Raw genomic sequence first — 27,377 nt, 5'->3', positions numbered from 1 at the left:
GTGCAATGTCAGGAGCTTCGTGCAGCCTCAAGGAGCTCCATTGCTCAAAGGCACTGTGGAGGGGCAGGCTCAGGAGAAGCAGAGCTGGTGGGACGCTGCGGTTTCTAGCATGAGAATTCCTCGATTCCCAGGAGCTGTGAGCCTGAGATCAAGGTCAGAGCTGACAGGACTCTTGCACAGAGCCTCCCAGGCAGGGCATTGCCACAGCAGCTGAGCACCCTGTGCCTTACACAGGAACCTTCCCAGGCACCAGGCATGCCACAGCCGTGAGGGCACCAGAGACCCCCGATCTGTCACTGCTCTCCCATCCTCTGTCACCGCTCTCCACAGATGGGAATGGGAAAGACAGTGGAACGCATCGGACGTCACTTTCCCATGTTCACATCCAAATACACGACCAGTGAAAGCCACGTCGTGTGCAGCCACAGAATGGAGGTTCTGCTCCCTGTGTGTCTGATATGGCAAAGTACATTCTACTGTCATGTGTGACTAATAAGAACAAACAAAAAATAAATTAAAAAGACCCCCTGGCACATAGTTATTGGAGGTCTAAATAAATAGCTTTATTTATTTAAATAAATAACTAGAGGCTCTTCTGGCAAACCAACCCTCCCCTCGTCTCCCCAAGGACATGGACCCGCCCGGTCCTCTCGGGGGTCCCTCACTGCTGCCCACTCCCTGCCCTGATCCCTGCTGAGTTCCCTCTTGCAGACCGGATCCTAGGGGTTTTTTGGAGGTGCTGGGTGCGGATCCCAGGGCCTCGGGCACGCTGGGCACCCGCCTCCCAGAGGCCTTTCAAAATCAACTTGAAAGGTTCCAGTGTGTCTGAGCAGCAGGCTCTGCCTTGTGAGGTGGCACAGCAGCAGGGCGCAGGGCCTGGCCTTGCGGGGTCACCTCCCGGGAGTCGTGGGGTGGCTGCAGATGCTGCCCGGGGACCTGGGTCTTGGCAGCAGGTCGCTGGAGCTCACAGCCTCCTGCAAGCTCACACTCGTCACTTGTCATTCCGGGTCCTCGAACAACCCTGGGCAGCTGAGCTCTGGCGTCTGGTTCCCTTCTGGCGACGGGGCTCAGGGGCTGCCACTTGTGAGCACACAGATCTATCGGTCGCAGACATTTGGGAGTCCACTGCCGGAGGCCAAGCTTCCTGGCAGCCGGCACATTCTGGATTATCCTTCGTGCAGTGAAAGGCCAACCCTGCCCAAAGAGAGCTGGCCTTTCGTCCCTGGACCCCGCAAAGTCACCTGAGTCCATGGGACACGCTGCCTGCCAGTTTACCTAAAGATCTGGAGGGGAGGGGTTTCCAGTAATGGCGTGAGCCAGGTGAGGCCCTTGGGCCACCATAATGGCTTGACCTTTGGAGATGCTACAGATGGGTCAGTAGCACAGATGATCCGCAGCATCCGTGTGACTTGCCCCAGGAAACTGCCGGGATGTGCCAGGCGCGGTGGCCCACACCTGTCATCCCAGCGGCTCGGGAGGCTGAGGCAGGAGGATTGCGAGTTCAAAGTCAGCCTCAGCAAAAGTGAGGCCCTAAGCAACTCAGTGAGACCCTGTCTCTAAATAAAATACGAAACAGGGCTGGGGATGTGGCTCAGTGGCCCCCCGCACCCCCCTGCAAAAAAGGCGGGACACTAGGGTTGCTGGTGAGCTTCCCTGGCTGGTGGTCAGATCAGTGCTGGGGGCATTCAGTGCTGTCCCCGGAGCCCCTGGGAGAGGCAGCAGGAGGCTGGCCCCCGCCGGCCTCCCCTCGAGGCTGCTCTGCGCTTCTGCTCTCTTGGCTGAAGGTAAACTGTCAAGGTGAGCAGGTCGGCGTTCCTGAGTGAGGCCACAGGCTTCCCTGAGCTCTGTGGATTCTTGTTGCAAGTGGCGGAACCCAGAAAGAGGTCCGGGGGCTCCCAAACCTGCGCCCGCCCACTGTGCGGTGAGGCGGAGGCCCATCTTGAGGTTCGCATGGGGAGGCCGGCCTGTCCGGGGGGGTCTTCATCTGTAGGATTGGGGTCCAGTCAGCGAGGCTCCCAGCCTAAGCAGTTCTGTCCCTCTGCTCCATCCCGACGTGGTCACCTTCTGCTTTCTGCTGGCTCATCCAGGGGATCGTTGATCTGGACGTCCACCCCTGAGTAGGAGACTTTCTGGAAGGGGACAGTCAGAGTTGGCCTCAGCCCTTTCACACAAAGTCAGATGGGATCTTTGCCCTGATGTGCAGCACGCCTGCCTGCTCCCCTCTCCCTGGAAACCGGGCAGTGCCCCCCGAGGAACGTCACTGGGGGTGCAGTGCTACCATGCCAATCCCCCGGCCCCACCAGACCTGACTCGCAGGGGGCTGTGTTTTGGCAAACTCTACCAAGACCCCTGCAGCTTGAGGCAACAGGAGAAAAGATTTAGGCTTCCAATGCCATTCCGTGGGCCTCTGCAGATGTTTGTCCCCTCCTTGAGAAAGTCCTAGCCATCGATCTGGGGTCCACTCAGACCCCCACACCCTCCTCAGCTCCACCTCCACACTCACCTGGTTCACTGATGGTCTGCAACAGGCACAACCTGGAGAAAGAGGAAGAAAGGACAATGCTGGGGGGCCTCCCGGGAAGGAGACACCTGGGTGTCTGGGCCCTGAAAATCCAAAGTCCTGCCTTTGCTACTGATGTGCTGCTTCCCTTAATGGGGTATACATTTGTCCAACACGGATGGTGTATGTGCTCTTTAAGGAGCTCGTCACCCTGTCATTCATTTGATTATGAAAAATAAATAAAAATTGTGCATGGGCTCAAATCCCATCTCTGTCCCTTTGGAGCTGTGCGACCTTGGACAAGTGACTTAACCTCTCTGTGCTTCAGTTTCCTCCATTATCCAAAAGGGGTTTATTCTGCAGATTGTATTATTATTCAGCAAACGGGAACTGTCTCTCCTGTGCTAGGTGCATTCAAGGTGCTAGGAATTCAACTGTGCGTGAGACACAAAAATTCCTACTCTAGAATTTTGGTAGAATTTTAGTAGAATCGTCATCGTAATGATGACAATGACGATAGCAACAGTGTGTGCTTACAGCATGGCAAGCTTGTGCCAAGTGCGTCACCCCACTTTGCAGATGAGGACACTGAGTCACGGGTTTGCTTATGCTGAGATGGAGGCAGTAGCTGTGGTTGCCCTCAAATGAACCCCAGGGCGCCGGCCCAGGCTTGGTTTTCTAGCCCTGGAGCTGCGGAGGCGCTGGGAGGTTTGGGGGGTCTGGAGGGACTATGTTAGGCTACGGGGGGGCGTGTCCTCAGAGGGGATGCTGGAACCCTGCCTCTTTCCTGTCCGGTTCCCGGCCACCATGAAGTGATGGGGCCTCGTCTGTCACACCCTCCCACCGGGACATTCTGAGCTGCCAGGGGCCCAAAGTGACAAAGCCGAGCAACCGGGGTCTGAAGCCACAAGCCCTCTTTGAGACTGTCAGGCCCGGGTCACTGTGGGGGTGGGCTCAGGGCATGAGGCCCCCACACAGGCACCGGCCCCTCCACTCAGTGAATGCTACTCTAAGTGCCGGGTGGTGCTGGGGACACAGCTGTGACCCTGACAGCCCCAGATGTGCCCTCCTGGGCTCACAGTCCACTGGGCGACAGACAGGTCCCCGCAGTGGTGACCCAGACCTTCTCCTCCACTGCAGTGACTGGTTCATACTGGGGGTTGTGACCTGAGCCGGGCAAGGGGCGGGGCTTGGCCCATTCTGGGGTGGTCTCGGAGGGCTTCCTGGGGGGGCAGCCGTGCAATGCGGCTCTGTGCTGTGGTGGAGGGAAAAGCTGTCATCCAAGTCCCGCCATCTGTTCCTGCTCGGCCACTTTCCAGCTGGGTGACCGCTGACAGGGAACTTCCTCCTCTGTCCACAGGGCTCAGAGGCACCCCGTTTGCTGGGTGTTTGTGGGTGCTCACAGAGCTCGTGAGCAGGAAGTGCCCAGCATAGGAAGCTCTGGTGACAATAGAATTAGCTGAAGCGCGTCACCAGAAGGAGCGGGAAAGAGCGTACTAGGCAGGGAACAGCCTGCACAGTCCTGGAGGTGCAGAGGCACTGGCCCTTGAGAGCCGAGCTTCAAGGGTGCCAGTTCCTGCCCCTCACCTAGGGGCCACTCCTGGGCAAGGCAGGAGGAGGAAAGCCGGGGCGGGGGTCTCCCTACGCTCCACCCCTCTGGCAGGGGATCCCAGGTCACCCAGTCTAAAAGCCAAAGTCTTTCCTGTGACCTTCAAGGTCCTACCTGATCAGCCCCCCTCCCTAAATATGTGTAAAATGAATCAGTGAGCTGGTGAACGAGGCTCCCTGGTCCCGTGTCCCTGTCTCTAACTCAGGAGACACTCGTGACTCGGGCTGAGGACGCAGGGAGGGGTTGCCCACGACCGAGCCCAGCACACAGTAGGTGTTCAGCTATGTGGCTCTGGTGCTGCTTGTTCATGGCGGGCAGGTGGGGGCTGTGCCAGGGCGGGAGGGGACTCACCAGAGCGTCTGCGCTGCCTGTGACAGAAGAACACCCCCAGCAGGACCGCAGCAATGGCGACCACCAGAGACAGGGCGACGCCGATGGTGATGTTGACGCCGTGGCTCTGATGAGGCACCTCTGGGTCTGGCGAGAAGGAAACGGGCCATTAGGTAAGGAGACTCCTGGGTTTGCACCGTGACTCTGGAACCGGCACCTCACTTTCCCTGCGGGAGGTGCCACTCAGCCCCTGCCAGGCCTTTGACTCAGGCCTGGCCAATGGGAACGACTCCAGCTCCCTGACTGCTATGATTGGTTCACGTAGGTGGGCCGTGCCCTGAGCTGGGCCAATGAGAGCCAGCCCTGGGGTTTTGGCTCAGAGCTATTGAGAATGGTTTTCCCGGTAGGAGCAATGGGTTATGTAGTTGGGGCACCCAGATCCAACCATACTTTTCAACGAAGTCTTTTCTTCTTTTTGCTTAAATTATTTTGCATCATGCTTCTTTCTGTCAATTGCAATGGATACAGTTCTGCCTCATCTACTTGGAAAGGCTTATCTGAGTCTCTGGGGAAGAGGCATCCCACAACGGGCCCAGCCTGGGTTGGTGAAGGGAGTGTATCAAGGTGGCTGAACTATGGTACTGGTGGTACAGAGGCTGAGTTAACAAGACAGTAAAGCTAGCTAGGCGAGGTGTTGCTTGCCTGTAATCCCAGCAGCTTGGGAGGCTGAAGCAGGAGGATCATGAGTTTGGGACCAGCCTCCCCAACTTAGCAAAGTCCTAAGTAACTTAGCGAGACCCTGTCTCAAAATTTTAAAAAGTAAATAAATAAAAATGGCTGGGATGTTTGTGGCTCAGAAGTTAAGCAACCCTGGGTTCAATCCATGGTACCAAAAAAAAAAAAAAAAAAAAAAAAAAGTAAAAAGTAAAGCTGACTCTGCTATCGGCTCAAGAGAGGGCTCAGGCCTCAGGGCATCCTGTGGCGAAGGATTCCTCACCTTTGACTAGGATGGTCTGTTCCTTCTGGCTCGTCCCTAGGGTGTTGGTGACGTGGCAGATGAAGGTCGTCGTGTTGATGGACAGGTCCACGGTGGAGATAAGGAGCTGGGTACCCTGGGCCACAGCAAAGGATGGCAAGGAACCTGTGGTCCTGGGAGGGAAGCGTGGGTGAGGAAGTGGCTCTGCTGGAGGCCTGGAGATACTGTCACCCAGCACCCAGTGTGTGCAGGGGCACGGACACCCTCACGCCATCTATGACATGGGTTGAGAGCAACTCTTGAGTCCCGGGGCTCTTCTCTTCCTGTCACACCCACATCCAGCCCATCGGCAAGCCCTGTCTGCCCCACCTTCAAAACCTATCCAAAATCCATGGCTCCTGGGGCCCCCATGGCCACCACCCTGGTCCAACCTTCTCTGGCCCCCATTTCTGCTTTCGCCCTGTCGGTTCCCCAAATGACCACCAGGGGCGCCAGCGAGTCCCACCTCAGTTCATTCTTCCTGTGCTCAGAACCCTCCCTGCCACCCACAGGTCCACGTGACCAGTGCCCCTTCCCCAGGCCTCTGCCCACACTATCTAGGACTCTACCCCTTGCTCCTCCCTTTATCTGCAGTGGCCTCCTGGTGGCCTTTACAAATGCAGGGCCCAAGGGACAGAAATGTGTTTGCATCTGCTGTTCCCTCTGCCCTGAATGCTCTTCCAGGTACCTCACCCTCAGCTCCTTCAGGCCTCTGCTCAGATGTCACCTCAGCAACAATGTCCTCAGCCACCCTGACCCTCCTCTTTTCCATCCCCCTCCTCCGTTTTATCTTTGTTTCAACATTTATAACACCTGCGCGGCTCTGTGCTTTACGACTTTATCCTGCCTCTCTCTCCCTCACCAGCTCCACCAGGGGAGGGAATCTGGTCCATCTTATTCCCTGAAGTGCGTTGGCCAGTGGCCCCCCACGCAGGAAATAGCCAGGCACCCTGGTTTAGTGGACAGAGGTGGAGGAGGTGGGGTTTGGGGCTCAGCAGAGCTGGATGTAAACCCAGCCATTGGGTCTGAGACCCAACTGCGGTGCTTGAAGCTGGGATGGCAAAGGCGCGTCCACCACTGTCCGGGCACAGTGGCCCACGCCTGTCATCCCAGTGGTTCGGGAGGCTGAGGCAGGAGGATCGTGGTTCAAAGCCAGTCTCAACAACTTAGTGAGGCCCTAAGCAACTCAGCAGCTCAGAGAAACCCTGTCTCTAAAATTAAAACCAACAACAAACAGACAAAAACCAAAAAAGGCTGAGGATGTGGCTGTGATTAAACTCAGGCCCTCAGTTTGATTCCAGTCCAAGAAAAGAAAGGAAAGAAAGTCCTTGTTGTAAATGTAAATGGTAAATGTTGGTGGCTTTCCATGGAAATGGATGGCTTAGTAAGGACCCCCCATGATATCTGCACAGCTGACCGTGGAGAATGATCTCGTGTCCCCCCTTAGGGACGGGTCAGATCATGATGGCAGGGACCCAGGTGGCATCCCAGCAAGATTCCCAAAGGGGCTGCAGGTGCTTTGAAATTCAAGGACAAGAAGGACCTATGAATGGATGGAGGGCGGCTGGCGGACAGACACGGACATGATCTGCAGGAAAGTGTCAGTGGGAGAATCCACATGTGGATTTTTGAGTGTTCTCTGGGAAATTTTTGTGACTTTATGTTTGAAAAATTCCCTGATAAGATGTCAGAAAAAAAAGGTTTGTGAAACGATGTGCTTAGGCACGGAAAGGAATTCACAGAACAGGATGTGTCACAATCACACAAGCGACACAATTCCAGCTTGGTTTGGAAACAGAAAAGAGGAAGGATATATGACAAAAGGTAACAGCAGATACTACTGGAGGTGACTGGCTACACAGGACTCTAGGCACTATTTTCTTCTTTTCACTCCTAACTACTGTCTGAAGGTTCAAGAAAGGCCACAACTTATTTTCATCATTAGGAAAAAGGCCCAAGATCAACAACATAAAGCAATTTACCCCTTTGGGCTGGGGGTGGACCTCAGTGGAAGATCATTTGCTTAACACCTTTGAAGCCCTGAACCCCACCCCCTGCACCAAATGAATGAATAAATAAATTATCCCTTTGCCTTTTTCTTTTCTTTTTGTTTGTTTCTTTCCTTTTTTATTTATTTATCTTTTGGTACCAGAGATGGAACTCAGGGTGTTTAACCACTGAGCCACATCACTTTTTATATTTTATTTAGAGACAGGGCCTTGCTGAGTGGCTTAGGGCCTCGCTAAATTGCTGAGGCTGGTTTGAACTGGCGATCCTCTTGCCTCAGCCTCCTGAGTCCCTGGGACTGAGTCCTTTGCCTTTTTCTCCCTGCCTCAACTTTGGGGTGAATTTGGGGAATCCTATGGCTGGGAGCCTCAGCCTTCTCGGGTAGTCCCTGGAGGTGACTACGCAGATTTCACTGGGTGATAGGGAGGTGGCGTTGCCCAGGGGCTGACACGATTGAGTCTGGAGCCGACTCAGACTCCAGACCAGGTTTATTCTTCTTTTGCTTAGCTTTGGTTTTGTGGTGCTGGGGTCCAGGCCCAGCCTCCCTCCTCAGACCCAGGGGTCCAGGCCCAGCCTCCTCCCTCAGACCCAGGGGTCCAGGCCCAGCCTCCCCCCTCAGACCCAGGGGTCCAGGCCCAGCCTCCTCCCTCAGACCCAGGGGTCCAGGCCCAGCCTCCCCCCTCAGACCCAGGGGTCCAGGCCCAGCCTCCTCCCTCAGACCCAGGGGTCCAGGCCCAGCCTCCCCCCTCAGACCCAGGGGTCCAGGCCCAGCCTCCTCCCTCAGACCCAGGGGTCCAGGCCCAGCCTCCTCCCTCAGACCCAGGGGTCCAGGCCCAGCCTCCCTCCTCAGACCCAGGGATCCAGGTCCAGCCTCCTCCCTCAGACCCAGGGGTCCAGGCCCAGCCCTCCTCCCTCAGACCCAGGGGTCCAGGCCCAGCCTCCTCCCTCAGACCCAGGGGTCCAGGCCCAGCCTCCCCCCTCAGACCCAGGGATCCAGGTCCAGCCTCCTCCCTCAGAGACCCAGGAGTCCAGACCCAGCCTCCTCCCTCAGACCGGGGGGTCCAGACGCAGCCTCCTCCCTCAGACCCAGGGGTCCAGGCCCAGCCTCCTCCCTCAGACCCAGGGGTCCAGGCCCAGCCTCCTCCCTCAGACCCAGGGGTCCAGGCCCAGCCTCCTCCCTTGGACACAGGTCCTGGGTCCTCGACACTCACGTGTTCCAGCCATAGCCTGTGGGCTCCGGGTTGCCGCGTGCCTCACAGTTCAGGGTGACATTTCTTTGACCCACGTACCAGTTGCCATCATAGCCAGAGATGGAGACCTCGGGGGGGTCTGGGGGAAATGGACGCAGGTTGAGTGGGAGCTCTCTCAGGGGTGAGAGGGGACTGGTGTCCCCTTCTGGCAGGAGCCTCTGTGGGTGTGCAGAGCCGCCCAAGAGGGAGAGGCCTGTGAATAGTCCAGGGCGGGGTTCCCTCGGAGGCCAGAAGCCTGGGTGGCCCTGGCCTGGGGCTGTGGAGGGGGCTTCTCAGGACCTCCCTTTCTCTGCCACCATTCCTGGGACAGGTCCTGGCCTATCCTGCGTGTCCTGTGAGCAAAAGCATCTTGGACACTTGTAACCCGTAGGAGCACATTCAAGGTTCTGACAAGGCCTGCAGAGTCCTGGCTGACCCCACATCAGGGTCACGGTTGTCCAGCTACTCCGGGAGGCTGAGGTAGAAGGACTGCAAGTTCAAGGCCATCCTGGGCAATTTAGTGAGACCCTGTCTCAAAATAAAATATAGGAAGGGCTGGGGTGTGGCTCAGGGCAGAGGGCCCTGGGTTCAGTCCTGGTACCATACTTTTTCCTTTTAAGGAGGTGGCTACTACAAAATTTAAAGTCGTAAGGTAGCTCACGTCCTCCTGCCATGGACAGTGCTGGTGAGAGCCGGGGGTGTCAGTGACGAGGACGCCAGGAGGGAGCGGGAGGAAGTGACGCTGTGTGGGAGACCCAGAGCAGACCAGGGGCTATGGACACAGGGGAGATGGGCAGCCCAGGAAGCAGGCAGTGTAGACACTGGGAGAACCATGTAGATGCGGCTCAGGGAGCCAGTGTGGAAAACACAGGCAGACTGATCTAACCCTGTGGAGATGGGGGTTCAGCAGAATTGGTACAGACCAGGTCGGGGGTCAGGGTAGATGATGGGAAGCCATGTAGAAAATGGACCAGCAGGACTGAGCACAGTGGCCCACGCCTGTAATTCCAGTGGCTTGGGAGGCTGAGGCTGGAGGATCACAAGCTGGAGGCCAGCCTCAGCAACTTGGCAAAGCCCTAAGCCATTTAGTGAGACCCTGTCTCAAAATAAAAAATAAAAGGGCTGGGGGTGTGGCTCAGGGGTAGAGCATCCCTGGTACCAAAAGAAAAAAGGGGGAAAAAAATGGACAAGGCTTGATATAGACCACGGGATCAGCAGTGTGGACACGTGGGAAGGTCAGTGCAGAGAGTCGCCCAGGGAAGCAGCTTGCAGGCCGGGCGAGGGCAGTGTAGACTGTGCTGAAGGGAGTCGGTATAGACAGGGTGGGGGATCCAGGATAGCGCAGGCTGCAGTTCCAGGGGCACTGCTGCCTGTGGCTCAGCGGAGCCCGTGTGACGATGGCGACTTTGTCCCCCTCGCTCACGCGTGGGCACACTCACAGTGCACAGTGAGGGTCACTGGCAGCAGGACGGGCTCCTCCAGGCTCTCGTGCTCCACTCTGCAGGTGACGTTCCTGCCATCTGCCTTGCTGGAGGGCACCAGCGTGAAGATGCTGATGACGGTGTAGGTGCCGGACGCTGGCTCGGGCACCAGGGTGCTGTTGGCTGAGCCGCCGAGGAGCGAGGACCAGGAGAGTCTGGCGGGCGGGCGGCCCCGTGTGGAGGTGCAGCAGGCCATGGGCACGGGTTGCCCGGCGGGTGGCGGGAGGGTGACCTCCTTGGCCTCCACTGTGCTATTGGGCCTGACTGGGGAGAGAAGTGACAGGGACGGGTCACCTCCCACCTGTGGTCATTCCACTAACCCCTCAGCAGCAGGGGTGTCTACTTCAGGATCCAGGATGGCCAGGCTCAAGTCCCAGCTCTGTCCCTGAGCAGCTGGGTGGCCTTGGGCAAGCCTGTGCCTTGGTTTCCTTATTCATCATCTGGGGATAGTAAAGGGTCACAGGAAGGGACAGTACAGGCAGGCAGAGCTCTTCGAGTGTCCCTGGCATGTAAATGCCCAGTAAATATTATTTGGTGGGCAGTAATGACCAAGGCCACCGGCCCTACCCTCCTGGGGTACAAGCAGATGCTCCCCACACAGCGATGATCCGGGGTGGGATGGGGGAAGCACAGGGGCATCTGAGTCAGACGCTGTGGAGGAGAGGAAGTCTGAGCCCTGGAAGGCTGGAGGGGAAGTGGCCCACCCAAGGTCACCTAACAGCAAGTGACAGAACGGGGCTTCCTGGCAAGGTCTGTCTGGTTCCAGAACCCTGTTGACCAGATCTCAGTCGCAGTGCTGGTGATTCCCAAGCCTGGGGCTTCCCTGGGTCTCTGGGTTGACTCATAGGTTCAGTTTTACCCCAGCCTGACCCTGAGATCCGGATCCAGGAATCCCAGCCCACCCCCCAGCGGCCGCCAGAATTGTTCAAGTGTCTGGCCGGCACAGGACACCAGGATTTTGATAAAATCTCATGAGTGACTCATTGGAACAGTCAGGAACGGTTACACATAGGGGTGGGGAGGACTGAGGCATCGGGACTTCCTACTCAAGTTCAAGGAGAAAAACCTGTTACCTCCTCCCCGTGCTCATCAGAGTGGTCCCAGCCTGACTCGGGACATCAAGGTCGCTGCCTCGCTTTCAACTTTTCTTTCTTCACCAAACACGGGAGCAACAACTCCCGGGGCGGGGACAAGTCCCCAAGCGCCTCCTTGCAAAGCTTCACCTGGCTAAACTCACGCGACCCCAGGACACCTTTCTGAGTGCGGAGCAGTTTATGGGAGTTTTCCCATTTTCGTCCCAGTCCCCAAGGTCGCAGGGTCCCCGCTCCACCCCAACGCCCCCCGCAGCCCCTCCCCCGGGTCCCCTCGCACCCCTGCTCCCCAGTCCCCTCCGGCTCACCGAGCACTCGGAGCCGGGTCTCCGCCTTCCTGCTGCCCCTGGGGAAGGTGGCGTACTGGCAGGTGTAGCTGGTTTCGTCCTCCACGCGCAGCGGCGACACCCTCAGCGAGGCGTTCAGCACATCCGCGGCCACGCCCACGAACTCCACGCGCTCGGGCTCCGCGAGGCTGGCGCCCCGCTGCGGGTGGAAGACCGCCACGCTGTGGAAGTCGCCGTCGGGGTCCCGCCGCATCCAGGTCACTTGCGTCACCTGCACATTGGGCTCCGAGGACTTCAGGAGGCACGGCAGTATCAGAGAGTTGCCCAGGAAGCCGCTCACCTGCGCAGGTGCCTGGACGATGACAGTCCCAGTCCCTGCGGGGGGGGACCAAGGGCACGGTTTATAAATGGGGACTCTGGGGCAGAGTGGTCTGTCACACAGGGGCAAGCAGGAAGGGTGGAATTCGAACCTGGGCTGTCTGGAGTCAGGCCACCAGACCCTACATAAAAATCTGTGGGCCTCCAGCACCCAGTAGGTCCTCAGTGTGTGTTAGCCCTTACTGACATTGTGAACATAATGCCACGTTCTTATTAATAAGGCCAGTACCTGGCTCAGAGTGCTCAGGGAACAGGAGCGGGTCTGGGGGACAAGGGAACATGAGGGGCCTGGTGGGAGGGGACGAAGTTCTGGGAGCTCCAGCCCAACCTTCACTGGGGCCCTTGTGCAGGTGGTTCACACCTTGGAGCCTCAGTTTCCTTCTCTGTAAAATGGGTGCTAGAGTCTAGGTCTTAAGATTCCCTCAAAGGGGCTGGGGAGATACCTCAGTCGGTAGAGTGCTTGCCTTACAAGCACAGGACCCTGGGTTCGATCCCCAGCACCGCAAAAAAAAAAAAAAAAAAAAAAAAAAAGATTCCCTCAAAGGTCCACGTGGTAAAGGCGTGGACCCCTGAAGCACTTCAGGTCATTGGGGTGTGCCCTCCACGGCGACGGTGGGACTTTGGGCTGCCTTCTCCTCTCTTCCTCTTTCAGGCCAGGGTGTGGGCAGTGTTGCTGCACTACACCTCCCGCTATTACAGCTGTCTTGTCACAGGCTGTTAATGAGAGGCAAAAACCTCCAGAGCTGTGAGCCAGTTTTACTCTTTAGAAGTTGACAATCTCGCCAGGTGCAGTGGTGCACATCTGTCATCCCAGCCGCTCAGGAGGCTGAGGCAGGAGGATCACAAGTTCAAGGCCAGCCTCAGCAACTTAGCTGAGGCCCTAAGCAACTCAGCTGAGGCCCTAAGCAACTCAGTGAGACCCTGTCTCTAAATCAAACACAAAAAAGTGCTGGGGATGTGGCTCAGTGGTTAGGTGCCCCTGGCACCCCCCCCCCCAAAAAAGAAAAAGTTCGATTTCAGTAGCACAATAGTATCTTCACCCAGAGCAACCTGCAGCCCAGAGGCTTCTGGAATCCCACAGCAATTCAAGGCAAGATCATGTCAGATTGAGACCCTTGGACTCCCACCAGCTGGGCACAGAAGAAACACATTAATGAAGCAAGATCATGTCAGTGAAGACCAGACTGTCTCAAAACAAAAAACAAACAAACAAAAAGAAATTGATGATCTCAGGCATTTTTTCCAGTGACTGAAGATCTGGGTTCTGATGCTCTGCCACTGACTTGCTGGGCAGCTCTGGGTCAGGGAATCCCCTCTGGAGTGATCGGGGCCTCCTCCCTGGCAGGACTACTGTGGGATGAAACTGGGTGAGGTGGCCTCTCCTGCAGGTCCTCCAACCCTCTCCAGAGTCCTGCGAAATCCACACTAGAATTGTCATCCCCTTGGAGAGCGGGAGAGCTGAGCTGGGAGGGTGGGGTCTCTTCCCGGGCTTGCCAGCAAGGGAGGGGCGGAGCCTGGGTCTGGAGCTGGGTTTGGCGGGCGCCACCGAGCCCCGGGACCATCCTGGCGCTGGGGATGGGGGCGTGGGCGTCACTGTAGCCTCACAAAACACGGCCTTACCAGGCAGGGGCCCCACCACCGCAGCATAGTTAACTTTCCCCTGATCACACAGGTATGAAAGGCCGACAGCTGAGTTTTGAACCCAGGCTGCACTGACTTCGGAGCTGTAGCGCCAACACTTGGAACCCCGCCCTGACGCACAGAGGTGCCGAATAGCCGAGCGTGGGACGAATGCCCCAGTCTCTGAATGAATGAGAGCGCAGCTGGCCAGGCTCCTGGGGTCTATCCTTGGGGTCCGAGGGGAAGCGCCCTGTGCGCTGTCTCCCATTTCAGCCCTCTCAGAAGTCCTGGCCGCAGGATGTGGCTCGGGCGTGGGGATCACGAGAGGAGGTAAGGTTACCCGGCGGCGTGCGTCACCTCCTTTCCCCAAGTCTGACTCTGGTTTCGGGAATCTCGTTACCCCAGCGCGGCTCCTTCCCGGCCCGCTCAGAGGAGGGTCCCGCCCGGGTCCCGCATTCCTTCCAGCGCTGGGGCGAAGGAGGGTGAGTGGCGAAGGGCGGTGCCTGCAGCCTTCGGCCGCCCAGGAGGCTGAGAGCTCCCGGCGCGCACTAAAGTGGGGGGGCGGGGCAGGGACCGTGAGCGGCGCGGCTGTCACTCACCGGTTCCTGGGGGCGCCCAGGACAGCGCCAGCAGCGCCAGCAGTGGGACCATGTTGGCTCCTCAGCGTCGCGACTCCGTGTGCCCCTGCGATCTGATCCTCTGGCTTCTCCTCCGCTGTGTGGCAGCTACTGACGGAGGCGACTCCAGCGCCGGGATCCCGCAGGCGCGGCCCCGCCCCCGCCCCCGCCCCAGGCCTCTGAGCGGGAGGGGACGTCCCACTGCTGCCCGGCCCAGCGGCGCCTCCGGTGCCCGCGGCTGGCTGCCAGGTCCCCTCTGCCGCCCAAGCAGCAGACCCAGCCAGGCAGAACGGCGCGCCTCCCCTGCGCAGGCGTGGGCATCTGGTACTCGCCAGAGCCCGGAGGTGGGTGCTCACCCCACGACACTTTCGATACGAGGACTCCCGGCTTACAGGCGAGGATACTGGGGCACAGGGAGATTTGGCTTTTTTTTTTTTTAGTACCGTGGATTGAACCCCGGGGCAATTAAGCACTGAGCCACATCCCCAGCCCTTTTCCGTATTTTATTTAGAAACAGAGTCTCGCTGAGTTGCTTAGGGCCTCGCCCTGCTTCTAAGGCTGGCTTTGAACTCGCGATCCTCCTGCCTCGGCCTCCCGAGCCGCTGAGATCACAGGCAGATTGAGCAATTCTCTAAAGGGTCTCAGCTTCTGAGTGGCAGAGCTGACAGATCCGAGCTCTAAATCGTCAGCTGATGTTCCACGCATCCAACCCATGGGCTGGGGAATTAATTCGGCAGATCTGGGCGCAAACGGGGAAAATAAGTTCTCCCGGGCCTCAGTTTTCTCATCTGGTAATTGGGTATGTGGTAGTACCTCATGACCACTTGTAAGGACACTGCTTGGCCCAATTCCTGGCACACAGTTTGTATTCCAGGAACAGAACCTCTATCGCTCCCAGGATCAGCAGCGGCAGCAGCAGCGATTAACCATTAACAATGGTTAGTATTGTGACTTTACAGCTTCAAGAGAACGAGGACAAGAGAGGCAGAGCAGAGAGCCCGAGGTTTCCTGGTGCAGAGTCCCCATAAGCCCCAACAGCAGTTCCGATCCTCCTCAGTGACATCCCTATATCATTCTAGAAAGTTCCTCTTTTGAGTTTTGGTTACTTTGGAGGATTTGGTCCCTGGTCACCCTCTGCCTTGGTTCTGATGCCCACTGGTGGCTCGTGTCTGTGGACCTGAGGCCGGGCAGCTCTCAGCCTGGACGCGCATGGGTGACTGAATGGAGTCATGGAGGCGGGGTGGGCGGGGAAATCTCAGAAAGCTCTGAGTTTTCTAGTGTCCTTGTTCTGCTGACGCATTGCCAAATGGGGAACCTGCGGCTGCTGTCCTCCTCCTCTGGAGCACGTTGTCACTGTCAGGGTTCCCCCAGCTCCCAGGGTCCCCTGCTGCCGTGGCTCTACCTCTCTCGGAGCTCTGGGTGGTCAGGGGCCGCCCCTTCCCTGCCCATGTTTGGGCTTCACATTTGAGGCCCCGTCACCCCATCCTCTGTCTCTTCCCCCTGTGCTTCTGTCTTCTTGGTGACAGGATTGGGGCCTTGACTCTGAGACAGACTGCGGACGCTTTGGTCCTGGACGATTCCATGTAATGGGCAGAGTATGGGCTCCTAGTCGTGGAAGCTCAGAAATGGGCAGGAGGCAGGGCTGAGGGTCAGGAATGGGGTGAGGCTGCGATGGAGTCAGAGACAAGTTCAAGAAATGGGAGGGCCTCAGGGATGGGGCTGGGATTTTGGTGGCGGGTATTCCTGAGTAAAACAGACAAACAAACTGGGTCAACAAATAGTTGAGGCGGCCAAAGTTCCATGCTATCAAAATGGCTAAGTTAAATGTCTTATGTGGGGTATGGTTGGAGGAGAATGCAGTAGAAGGAGGTTGCTGTCGGGCGGGAGGGGCTCCTCTGGCAACCTCTCCCCACCTCTGAGCGCCAGGGGTGGTCGGGGATCTCATTGAAATGACCCTCCTTCGGCTCCACAGCTCTGTGGACTCCCCCACCTTGGGTCTTTTGTCCCTTGCATTCATTCAGGCAACACAGATTTATTGAGCACCTACTACATGCAGGGCCCCATCCCAGGTGCTGAAGACACCACAGGAGCAAGGGACAAAGTCCCTGCCCCTCTGCAGTTCCCACACCCCAGTGGGAGGCAGGCGGGGGAGGTAGACAGGTGCTCTGTGGGAACCTGGGAAAGTCCACAAAGAAAAATAAGACGGGGTGAGCAGACGAGGAAGAATTCCTTCTAAATGCCTCTGAGACGGATAACTTAGCCCTCTGGTTACCGGCTCAGTAAACACCAGGAAACTGGGAGTGAGAAGGCAGACCAGTCTTCAAGGTTATGGAATTGAGATAACACATCCAAAGACAGAAAGTAGAGAAGTTAGCTCAGCCGTCAAAGTCTGTGCGATCAGCGGGGACCCAAGAAGCCAGAGCCCTGAAAGGCAGCGTCATTAAAATCAAGCCCGTGGAGGCAACGATGGCCTGTCCTGTTTTGAAAATAATCTTTCGGACTTTCCCAGATGAAAAGGGGCAATTTCCAGGTGGCAAGTAGCAAACACCACGTGTGAAACACCCACCAAAGCAACCTAGATTCACGTGCTTTTTCAGCTTAACAACCTTTGCACCCCGAGGCGGCGAATAATGAGCCGGGAGAAAGCGCAGGCGCACCTCCAACCCCACCCCTACCTGCGATGACGTCAAGAGACCTGGCCCCGCCCAGTCTGTTAATGCGGTAAAAGTTGCCCGTTTTTTGTCCTTTGAAGGCAGGGAGAGGGCGTCCAGCTAAGACGGACTGCTCCCTGGGACAGCAGAGTCATGGGATGGAGGGTCGTTCTCCACGTGGACAGAGAAGCGTGGGACACCGTCTGCAGACAGACAGACAGACAGGCAGGGGGCGCACTGTGAGGTGCGTGTGCCTGGAGAAGAGGGTGCAGGTGACCAGCTGAGGGCGCAGCCACGCACGTCTGCCTTTGGTGGCGGTCACCCAAGCTTCCCCTGTCAGCAGCAGGTGGAGCCGGGCTCCTCGCCCCTTGCCCCTGGCTGGCCACGTGACTTGCTTTGGCCCCCAGAATGTGGCAGGGATGATCGCGGCCAGTTCTGAGCTTGGACCTCAAGAGTCCCTGCAGCGTCTGCTCCCCCTCGTGGAGCCCTGACTCCGTCACGGGAAGGAGCCTGGGTCGCCCTGCTGGAGGAGGAGGCAGCAGGTAGGAGAGGCCGGTGGTCAGTGCGGAGGCTGTCCTGGCCCAGCCAGCCCGAGGCAGCCGCAGAGTCTGCCTGCGGAGGCGGGAACCAGCCAGCAGAGCCCAGAAGAACCGCCCCGCAGAGCCCGGCCCACACGGAGCACCCACAGAATCGGGAATGGTTTTCAAGTTACTTTATTTTGGAGGTCATTTGTCACACAGCAGATGCTGACTGATATGCCTTGGATCCTTGAAAATCCTCTGGGATCCTAATATTAAAGTCTTCCTTTAAATTTATTTTTATTTATATTTATTTATTTGCTTATTTATTTATTTTGCAGTGCTGAGAATGGAACTCAGGGCCTCATGCATGCTGCCCAAGCACTCTGCCACTGAGCTGCACCCCAATCCTAACCACCACCCCTTTTTTATCTGGTGCCAGGGATTGAACCCAGGGGTGCTTAACCACGGAGTCACATCCCCAGCCCTTTTTGTATTTTATTTAGAGACAGGGTCTCGCTGAGTTGCTCAGGGCCTCACTAAGTTGCTGAGGCTGGCCTTGAACTGGCGATGCTCCTGCCTCAGCCTCCTGAGGTGCTGGGATTACTGGCCACGGGTCCGGCGCCTGCCTTTTGTCCTTGATCTGCTTCCGTGAGTTTCTTCTGCTCGCGGCCCTGGAGACATATCGACTGCCTGTTTCGTGGCCTTCAAGGAGCCCATAAGCTAGACAGGTGGGGCGCTGGCAGTCGGCAGGGGCAGAGCTGAGCAGTCCTGGGTCTCTGAACCACGATCCGGAACCAGGAGGGAGGCGGTCCCAGCAGGACCCCCTGCTCAGGAGCCTCATCCTGTTCCCAGAGCCAGGATTTCCTTTCACCTCCCTGAAATCACAGGAGCGCTGCCAGCTCGCCTGTCAGTCAGTGCTGCAAGGAAGACAGGGAGACAGGAGGTCACCGTCATCATCACGCACTGAGGCCCTGGCCCCCGTGACTGCGTTTGGAGCCGTGTCTCCAGGAGATCCTAGTGCTCAAGACCTCTGCAGAAGGTCACCACGTCCCAGCTCTGGGCTTGGAACGTCCCGCCCTCCCTCCCTCCCTCTCTGCCTACTCTTCCTGGCACGTCCCCTCCCAGGGAAGGACCGTCACATCCTCTTTTACACACGGCACCCAGAGAGGTTGACAGAGGGACCCAGAGGGCCACAGGCTGATGTGTGGCAGAACCAGGCCATGAACCCAAGCGCCCCGGGGCCTCCTCGTGGTTCCTGCGCACCCCAGGAAGTCCTGCCTCAGGGTCTCCGCACAGGCTGTTCCCTCTGCTGGGCTTGCCCTTCCTCCAGACGCCATGTGGCTCCTGCCTCCCTCCCTTTCTCCGGGAGACCTTTCCTGCTGGATAAGGCACCTGACCCCACATGCCCTGTTCCCCTTCCAGGCCTTCCCTCCGTGGCACTCAACCCCGTCTGACATATTATCCACGTTTTCCTTGCTCACCGTGGGTATTATGGGTGTCCCCGACTGGGACACGGGGTTCCCAAGGGACTCTTCATGGTTTATTCCCCTGGGGCCTCAGCCCCGGGCACATGGTGGGCTGAGGAGGTGTGAAGAGGGGACCGGGCAGCCCATACTGCTCCACTCTTCACATCAGCACCAACCCTGCGAGGTGGGTGCTGTTATTCTGGCCCCCATTTTGCAGATGGGCAAACTGAGGCATGGGGTAAGTCTCTTGCCTTGTGGGAACCCAGGCAGCCCAGCTCCAGCGCCCTCTCCTGCCCCTCTGTTGTGTGATGTTGCTTCTGAAACTGATGAATCACACGGGCACATGGGAGGTCGTGGTGACGCTCTCTGATGGAGCCACTGGTTTGGTCTTTTTTCTTTCTTTCTTTTTGGTACCAGGGACTTAACCCAGGAGTGCTCTTACCACTGAGTCACATCCCCAGTCTTATTATTGTTGTTGTTATTATTATTATCTTAATTAATTTTTGAGATAGGGTCTCACTAACTTACTTAGGGCCTGGCTAAGTTGTTGAGGTTGGCCTCCAACTTGTGATCCTCCTGCCTCAGCCTCCCTAATCGTTGGGATCAAGGCGTGCCCCAGAACACCCGGTTTTTTGGTCTGTCTTGAAGAAGAGGGAGCTCTATGTTTGGTGGGGACGTCCCCAGAGGACAGGAAAGGGACAGCAGTACCTTAGGTGCTTGATGCAGTAAAAGCCGGCGATTCCGAGCAGCGTTACACCTCCCACAGTTGCTGCGGCGATGAGTGCGATGGCTGAACCTCTGGACAGGGGCAGGATAGGGTCGGGCTGAAAGGGCTCAGCAGCGGTGGGAGTCACGTCGACTTCTGGGGACCAAGGAGGGCGAGGGTGGAAGAGCCATCGCCCTCCCTGCACATCCCCACTCCGGGTTGTTCCACCTCCGGACACCGCCCGGCCCCGCCCTCCTCCCATCAGGGTCCCTCCCAGGCTCCTCCCCGAGCCTGGCCCCGCCCACATCCCCACCACCTGGAGGCCAAGGCGGTCTTTCTTTTCTATTTTCTGACTTTTAAACTTGGTGGCGTGCTTTGCACACATCTGCTGGGACGCAGAGAAAGGAAAGGGTTGGAGGCCGGCCGCGGTCCAGATTCTGTCCTGGGCTTCCCTTAGCGTCGGCCTCTCCCGACCTCAGCCTCCCACCTAATGAGCCACAGCCGGCCGGGTGGAGGAGGGAGGGCGACACTGGCTAGGATGGGCCTCACAGAGCCCGGCAATCTCAGTTGCTCGGGAGGCTGAGGCAGGAGGATCTCAAATTCGACGCCAGCCTCAGCAACTTAGTGAGGCCCTGTCTCAAAATAAAAAATAAAAAGGGCTGGGGAGGTGGCTCAGTGGTTAAGCACCTCCAGGTTCAGTCCCTGGTACCAAAAAAAGGAAAAGAAAAAAAAAAAGAAAGAAAGAAAGAAAGAAAAGAAAGGGCCTCAAGCTCTGGACAGTTCTGGGTCTAGCCATGAAGGCTGCCGCTGACCAGCAGGAGTGCAGAGGGGAAGCCTCACGTGGCTCAGGAGGCAGCGAGATGGTCACAGGCTCCGAGGACAGCAGCGTCTGGCTGTTCTGGCCCGTGCACACGTAGATGCCCAGCTGCTCCCGGGACAGTCGCCGGATGAACAGCTTCTCTCCGGTGCCATAGATCCTCCCGTTGAAGGTCCAGGTCAGCTCGGGCTCGGGGTCCATTGTTACCACCCACTCCAGGATCACCGAGAAGTTGAGGTCACTGTAGATGATGCCCTTGGTGGCTTGGGGGTATGTCCGCAGCGGCACTTGCCTGGGGGTGTCTGTGGGAACAGGGAGAAGGCCACAGGGGTGGAGGCCACTCAGGGAGGCTGGCCTCCCTGCCCACCGTGGAGGCAGCATTCATTCATCCACCAGTGGAGGAGCCCGGAGCAGCTGACCTGGGCCTGGTGCCCGCTGAGACCGCGGAGGACAGAACTTTGGGCGTCCCAGCTTCTCATCTTACCATGTAAGCAGGGAGCGGGCACCCTGGGAGCCCCGCCATGGCCGATGCAGGGTAGGAGCGCTCTGGGGACTTGTCCCACACTGGGACCCTGAGCCGCTCAGTGGGACTGGGCTCCAGTTGCCATGGTGATAACCACCCCAGCCCTCCCCAGCTCCCCAGCAGTTAACCGAGGGCATCTACTTCGGGGTGAACCAAACCAAGGACCCTGGGCTCAGGAGCAAGAGGACAGACAGCCCTGCCTGGTGGAGGGGGAGATGGAGTGGGGGGACAATTAGAGGACAGGTGGGTGCATATATAGTTGGGGTGAGGTAAGAACTGTGAAGAAAGAGGTGGGGAGCTGGACTGGAGGTGGGGGAGCCCATTTCAGGTCAAAGAAGGCCTCATGAGGGGTTGAGGGTTTGAGGAGGTGAGGAGGGAGCCCCGGGGTTTCCTGGGGAAAAGTGTTGCAGGCAGGAGGAACGGCAGGTGCAAGGGCCCTGGGGTGGCGAGCTGAGGTGTGCCTGGAGAGAAACCAGAGAGCAGGAGGGAGGGACTGGGGGAGGACTTTTTTTTGTTATGGTACCGGGGATTGAACCCAGGGACACTTAACCACTGAGTCACATCCCAGCCCTTTTTATTTTTTATTTTGAGACAGGGTCTTGCCAAATGACTTGGGGCCTCGATAAGTTGCTGAGGTTGACTATGAACTTGCCATCCTCCTGCCTCAGCCTCCCAAGCCGCTGGGATTACAGGCCTGGGCCACCGAGCCCCTCTCAGGGGGAGGACTTGACTTTGACTCTGAATGAGGCGCAGCCTCTAAGCAGAGGAGGGGAGAGAGCTGGTTTGAGTGAACAGCATCTCTTCGGCGCCCATGGAGAGACTGACTTTAAGGAGCAGGAATGGAGACGGGAGCTAGCGAGGAGGCGGCCGCGGATCCAGAGTGCTCTTTCCACATTTTTTCAGGTAAAGGGCTTCCAGGTCCCGGGGTCCTAGGGCCAGCCTCGTGGTTGGAGAGGGACACATCTGGGATTTGAACTCGGGCTGTCTGACACTGTGGCACACACTGGGACCTCCACCCAGAGCCGACGTCGGTAAGTGCGAAGGACCTGGCACCACCAGGGAGCTCCTGGGAGGCTTCCTGGAGGAGGCGGTGCCTGTCCAGGCCCGGGAGCGGGAGAGGGAGCCAAGTGCAGAAACGGCCTCCCGCCCGGGTCCTAGCGCGAGCCTAGTGCCACTCTGGGCACACGCGTGGACTCCCGCCTGTCGGGCTGCGCGAGGCTCGTGAGGCAGGTGGGCCGCTTAGGTCGCGCTCAGCCTTTAGAGCACCAAACACCGTGCAGCGCCTGGGACGCGCTGGGTCGCCAGGAGAAAGGCATTTTCGTTCTTTCCTTTTCCGCGGTGCTGGCGGTGGAGGCCGGGCCGGGAGCGTGCCAGGCAAGCGGCCCCCGGTCCCAGGCACCCTCCTCGCGGAGGTCGGCGGAGGTGTTCCTCCCACACACGGGGCGCGGAAGGGCCGCTTTGGCAGGAAAGTGAAGCTGGCAGAGGGCCCGCCCTGGACGCAGAAGGGCTGACCCTCATCGGTCCGGCGCCTGCAGGCCGTTGACCTGGGTTACCTCGTTATTCCTCACCGTCCTCTGCGAGCTGCCGGCCAGGGCAGGTCCTAACCCCCGAGACCTCGCCCCAAAGAGGTCGCACTCTGAGCCGCTGGGGGGTTAGGACCCCAGGGCATGGATCTGGGGGGGGTCTCAGTTCTGACCACAGTAGAGGCCCCCTTGGTAAGGGCTCAGGTTCTGTGTGTCCCCCAAAGCTCCGCAGTTCACACACGGATGGCTTTGGAGGCGGGGCCTGTGGGAGGCGGGGCCTGTGGGAGGCGGGACTTTGGGAGGCGGGGCCTGTGGGAGCGGAGACAGAATGAGGTGAAGTCCGAGGGTGCGGCCCGGAGCTGGGTCCGCAGCCTCCTGCGAAGACATGCAGGCTCCGCGCCAGTGACTCCCTATAGCAGTTGTAGCACACCGGGCCCCTGCCAGGCCCGAGATGCCAGCGCCACGCTCCGGGACTCCTCCGGCCCTAGAACCACAGCCCAAGCACACCTGTCCTCTTTGTAAGTCCCCTGCGCTCCGACACTCGATGACAGCAACAGAAAACGACGTAAGGCGATGATCGGCACAGGACATACTGGGACAGGCCCTTCGGCGGGCCAGCAGGTTCGCCCTCTGACAACCTGGTCCCCCCACCCCGGGGCTCCACTCACTGCTGACGCGGATCTCCTTCGTGGCGCTCCTCCGTCCCCTGCTGGTCTCCAGCACCACGGTGTAGCTGCCCGAGCCTCCGGCGGTCACATTTGCAATGAGCAGGCTGCCCTGGGCGCCCAGCGCCTCCCTGCCTGTGTGAGCGGGTCCCGGGAGGCCCTCAGGAGAGACGATCATGGCTGCCGCCTGGGCTTCGCGCCCTCGGAACCACGAAGTGGCGAGAAGGCCTCCCGGGCGCCAGGGGACGGGTAGGTGGGCACTGGCTCCCTCTGTCCAGGAGTCCTGGGGTGCCGAGAAGGGCAGCTCCGGCGAGGCAGAACAGGTGCAGGAGGCGAGCAGGGTACCTTGGAGAGGTGGGAGGAGGGATGGGGAGAGGTCAGTGAGATGCTGCCCCGGGAAGTCCCTGCCAGAGCTGCCCAGAGTGGGCCGATGATGACTCCGCACAAAAATCCCGATCGCTGACAGTCGCTGAGCACCTGCCATGAGTTCACCTCAGTTCCCAGCGCCCTCGAGTCACAACCCAGCAGTTCGTCGCACTCACCCCGCAAAGCACACAACATTACCCTGCTGATGTCACTGGTCCCATTTTCACCTTTCTGCTCGGCTCTCCCAAAAGGCTGACCCCCCAGGCTGCAGCTTTGGGGTCCACTCGCCTTTTGCTGCTGGTTGGCTTCTGCCAGTGCGCCAACTCATTTCTCCCTTGCATCAGACTGTCTGTTTCTTGGCCCAACCCTGACTAATGCCAATCCATTACAGATAAGAAAACAGAGAACTCAAGACATTTGCCTCTGATGTCATGGGAGTGACAGTCTGTTTTACAGGCAGGGAAGCCAGGGCACAGCAGGCTTGAGTCTCAGAGTTAGGGGCTGTCTTAGGCTATTTTGTGCTGCTATAACAAAATACCTGAGGCTAGTACTTTATAAAGATAAGAGGTTTATTTGGTTCTGGTGGCTGGAAAGTCCAAACAACAAGGTTCCACACTGGTGAGGGGCCCCCTGGTGTGTTGCCATGTGGTGGAGAAACGGAAGGGGAACCTCCATGTGCAGAAGGGACCAAGCATGAATGTCGGCTTCACTTTATGACAATTTACTTTGCTTTGCTTTTCTCCCTCCCTCTTTTTCTTTCTTTCTTTCTTTCTTTTTTCTTTCTTTCTTTCTTTCTTTCTTTCCTTCCTTCCTTCCTTCCTTCCTTCCTTCCTTCCTTCCTTTCTTTCTTTTTTATTGGTACTGGAGTTTGAATCCAGGGATGTTCTACAACTGAGCCACATCCTCAGCCCTTTTTATTTTCTGTTTTGAGACAGAGTCTTGCTAAGTTGTTGAGGTTGGCTTCAAACTTGTGATCCTCCTGCCTCAGACTCCCGAGTTGCTGGAATGACAGGCATGAACTACCACACCCAGTTGACCACCTGCTCTTGACAGAACTAATCCAGTCACATGAGACCTAACCTACTCCCTACTCCTCAAAATGGGCATTAACCATATCGAAGGATGATGCGCCCATGACCTAATCACCTCTACTAGGCCCCCCCTCTTAAAGGTCCCACCACCCAATCCTCATTCTCATTCCCGGTTTGGAGACCTGGAACAAGCAGACCACCCTGTCCTCAGCTCAGCTGCAAATTGCCAGGACCTCAGCCCTCGCCTGTGCCTCCTCTCTGGATGGGTGCTTCTTCTGCTTTCCTACACCTTGCTTTAATTGAGGACTTTTTTGATATACATTGGCCTATACATGTAGGTATACACAATTGTCTATAATCTATAGTTTTGTTGATGCCAAATTCATATAAAATATAATTTACTCTGCTACCCACATTTTTCATTATTTTGAATCATGATGGGTTATACACCAGTGTGCGGTATGAATTTTAGGAGCATGATGGGATATTTGGTCTAGATACTCTGATAGGTTATAACATTGTCTTTTCTTTTTAAAGGTCAATTAACTATTTTAATCCACAAATACAAATTTGTGTATTTATGGTATACCACGTGGGGTTTTAAAATATTGCTACACTGTGGAATCAAGGTAATTACTATTTGCATGCATGACTTCACATCCTTGTGACCAGAACACTTAAAATCTACCCTTTGAACCAACAGTTTACTTAAAGTGTGCACCTCGGTGGCTTTGAATGTTCCTACACCTTAGTTCTAGTGCTCAAAGGTAGCCATTTGGGGAGGCACCGTTCCCTGGAGGATTGTACAAACATCACCACAATCAGCTTTAGAACGTTTTCGTTACCCCCAAAAGAAATCCTGTCTAAGCTCCATGGTGCACCCCTATAATCCCAGCTACTCAGGAGGCTGAGGCAGGAGGATGGCAAGTTGGAGGCCAACCTGGGCAACTTAGGGAGACCCTAAAACTAAAAAGGGTGGGGACAGTGGTAGAGCTTTTGCCTACAAGCTGCGTGAGGCCCTGGGTTCTGTCCTCAGCCAGGGGTGGGGGTGGACAGGCTCCTGTTTTATCCACCGCTGATCGGGTGTCTGACCAGTGTTTCTTCTGTACCTGCTCGTTGTACCTGATGCCAGTTGTCTCCTGGCTTGATCATTTCTGTGGGGCATCTGGCCTGCCTGCCTTCCTTCTTTCTTTTCTTCTTCCTCCTTCCTCTTTCTCTCTTTCTTTTTCTGTTATTCCAAATAACCATGTTTTGGGAAAGTAAGAGTTCTGGAATCATCTATGTGGTTCCAGCTCTGAAATGTCATCCTTTGTTATGCTTAAAAGTAAAAAAAGAACAAAACAGATACCGGGAACCCTCATTCCCAGCCAAGGTCTAGGAAATGGGGCTCCCTCATGGGCCAGCCAGAAGGCCTTGGGGAGAAGGCCAAGATCTCGAGGGGAGGAGAGGGCGAGGAGGGCGGAGACCTGGTGTAGGTCTGAGGGAGAGCAGCTTGAAGGGACTTCTTGGAGACCCTGAGATGTGTCCCCTGGGAGCATGGAGAAGGGGAGCTCACTCACACCCACAAACCCCCAGATGAGGAGGGGTGGATGAAGGCCATGGGTTGGTGGGGATGGAAGTGGCCGCACCCTCCGGGTCCCCAGAGCACAGCTCTGCCTGGGAGAAAGGACACCGAGAGAAGAGGCCCACAGTGTCTCCAGCCCCACAGGTTAAACTGGGTCATTTAGGGTTTAAAAATTACACACTACTGGACTTTTTAAGACCCAGTAGAGTGGGCAATTCATTCATTGTCTGAGAGGCCCGTGTGCATGGTCTCTGAAAAGTGTGGTCTCAGCAGCCAAAAGATCCACCTTCCAATCACTGTTCTGCCACTTCCAAGTCATGTGAGCTGGGGAGGGCACCAAACTTCCCTGAGCCTCAGTCTCTTCTTCTGTGAAATGGGGGTCATACAGCCCCTGCCTGAAGGGGTTGTGTTAAGAGTTAGCTGTTCCCACCTGGAAGCGCCTAAAAGGGGCTGGCGACGGATGCACTCGGGTACGTGACTTCTGAGGACCACTGTGGTTATGTTTTATTGTCCTTATTGTTTTGTTAGGTCGTGGACCGCCGCGGTGAGGCAGGGTGCTCTGGTACAAAGGGCCTGGGCTGGGACTCCGGATTCCGGTGCTGCCCTCTGCCAGCCCCGGTCCGGGCGGGTGCCCTGCCCTGTCAGCCCCTGGCTGTCCGCCTGGGCACAGGGGTCCGCAGTGCCGCCTGCAGCGGCTGGAGCGAGTGTGATTCAAGGCAGCTGTGAACTGGCTGCCCGGCCTTAAAATTGCCCAGAGCGGGGTGACTGACTTGCAGAGTCTCTCTCTGGGGGTGTCCCCTCCTTGTCCCCAACCCATGGGGAAGTGACTGTCTCTCACTCACCTGTTAGAAGCAGCTTCTTCCAGGCAGGGCTGTGACCAGAGCCGGTGTCCGGAGGACACCTCATGACGCTGCGTTGTGTCCAGGACCGAGCTGGGAGTGTCCTGCACTGTGCTGATGTGGGGTCGGTCGCACCGCCTGTTAAGCGGCCCTGCAGGCCCCGCCCTCGCCCCGCCCTCCCCAGCTCCCGGCCCCGCCCCCGGCCCCTCCCTGGCCGCGGCTCCAGCTGCAGGCAGTGCCCGGTTTCCCCAGCACCTGCTTAGGGGTGGCGGGAGGGCGGCAGTGACCCTGGGGTTTCCTTCTCCTCCCCCACCCCGCTGCCCTCCCTGGGAGAGCCGTGACGAGGCGAAGTGGGGCAGAACAGCCTTCTGCCCACAAAGGGGAGGAGTGGGCAAAGGTCCCAGGTAGGAGACCGCGGGCTGGCCTCCTGGCTTCCCGCCCAGGCTCTGTGACCATGGGCTCTGAGCTTCAACTTACATCCTCTGTAAAATGAGGATGCAGCCAGGTGCCTTGTCGAAAGCCTGCAATCCTAGAGACTCAG

At 57.5% G+C, this 27,377-nt stretch overlaps 2 protein-coding genes across 2 annotated transcripts; both read right to left on the bottom strand.

Moving 5' to 3' along the window:
- Positions 1 to 514: 514 nt before the first annotated feature.
- Positions 515 to 14,308, bottom strand: LOC124966658 (poliovirus receptor-like). The gene is made up of 8 exons (XM_047528190.1): positions 14,147 to 14,308; positions 11,571 to 11,924; positions 10,130 to 10,435; positions 8,673 to 8,790; positions 5,437 to 5,588; positions 4,461 to 4,586; positions 2,504 to 2,535; positions 515 to 2,129 (listed from the first exon to the last, which is right to left on the bottom strand). The coding sequence occupies exons 1-8, from the start codon at positions 14,196 to 14,198 to the stop codon at positions 2,058 to 2,060; spliced, it is 1,212 nt and encodes a 403-aa protein (XP_047384146.1). The 5' UTR covers positions 14,199 to 14,308; the 3' UTR covers positions 515 to 2,057.
- Positions 14,309 to 17,518: 3,210 nt separating this feature from the next.
- Positions 17,519 to 26,982, bottom strand: Igsf23 (immunoglobulin superfamily member 23). Its single transcript, XM_047528191.1, has 5 exons — positions 26,840 to 26,982; positions 23,040 to 23,381; positions 20,349 to 20,627; positions 19,511 to 19,664; positions 17,519 to 18,253 (listed from the first exon to the last, which is right to left on the bottom strand). Exons 1-5 carry the CDS (start codon positions 26,901 to 26,903, stop codon positions 18,244 to 18,246), a joined length of 849 nt encoding a protein of 282 aa, XP_047384147.1. The 5' UTR covers positions 26,904 to 26,982; the 3' UTR covers positions 17,519 to 18,243.
- Positions 26,983 to 27,377: the final 395 nt, after the last annotated feature.

The sequence above is a fragment of the Sciurus carolinensis genome, chromosome 16 (genome assembly GCF_902686445.1).
Source record: "Sciurus carolinensis chromosome 16, mSciCar1.2, whole genome shotgun sequence".
Lineage (NCBI taxonomy): Eukaryota > Metazoa > Chordata > Mammalia > Rodentia > Sciuridae > Sciurus > Sciurus carolinensis.
The sequence above is the reverse complement of the archived record's forward strand: the minus strand, read 5'-3'. Positions and strand labels throughout refer to the sequence as shown.

Excerpts from the sequence above, each read along its gene's own strand:
- LOC124966658 (XM_047528190.1), bottom strand. The coding sequence starts at position 14,198 with ATGGTCCCACTGCTGGCGCTGCTGGCGCTGTCCTGGGCGCCCCCAGGA. Across the intron at positions 10,436-11,570 it reads GACCCGGCTCCGAGTGCTCG|TCAGGCCCAATAGCACAGTG; the intron begins GTGAGCCGGAGG and ends TTCTCTCCCCAG. Across the intron at positions 5,589-8,672 it reads ACAGGCTATGGCTGGAACAC|GACCACAGGTTCCTTGCCAT; the intron begins GTGAGTGTCGAG and ends CTTCCCTCCCAG.
- Igsf23 (XM_047528191.1), bottom strand. The coding sequence starts at position 26,903 with ATGAGGTGTCCTCCGGACACCGGCTCTGGTCACAGCCCTGCCTGGAAG. Across the intron at positions 23,382-26,839 it reads GAAGAAGCTGCTTCTAACAG|GTACCCTGCTCGCCTCCTGC; the intron begins GTGAGTGAGAGA and ends CACCTCTCCAAG. Across the intron at positions 20,628-23,039 it reads GAAGGAGATCCGCGTCAGCA|ACACCCCCAGGCAAGTGCCG; the intron begins GTGAGTGGAGCC and ends CTGTTCCCACAG.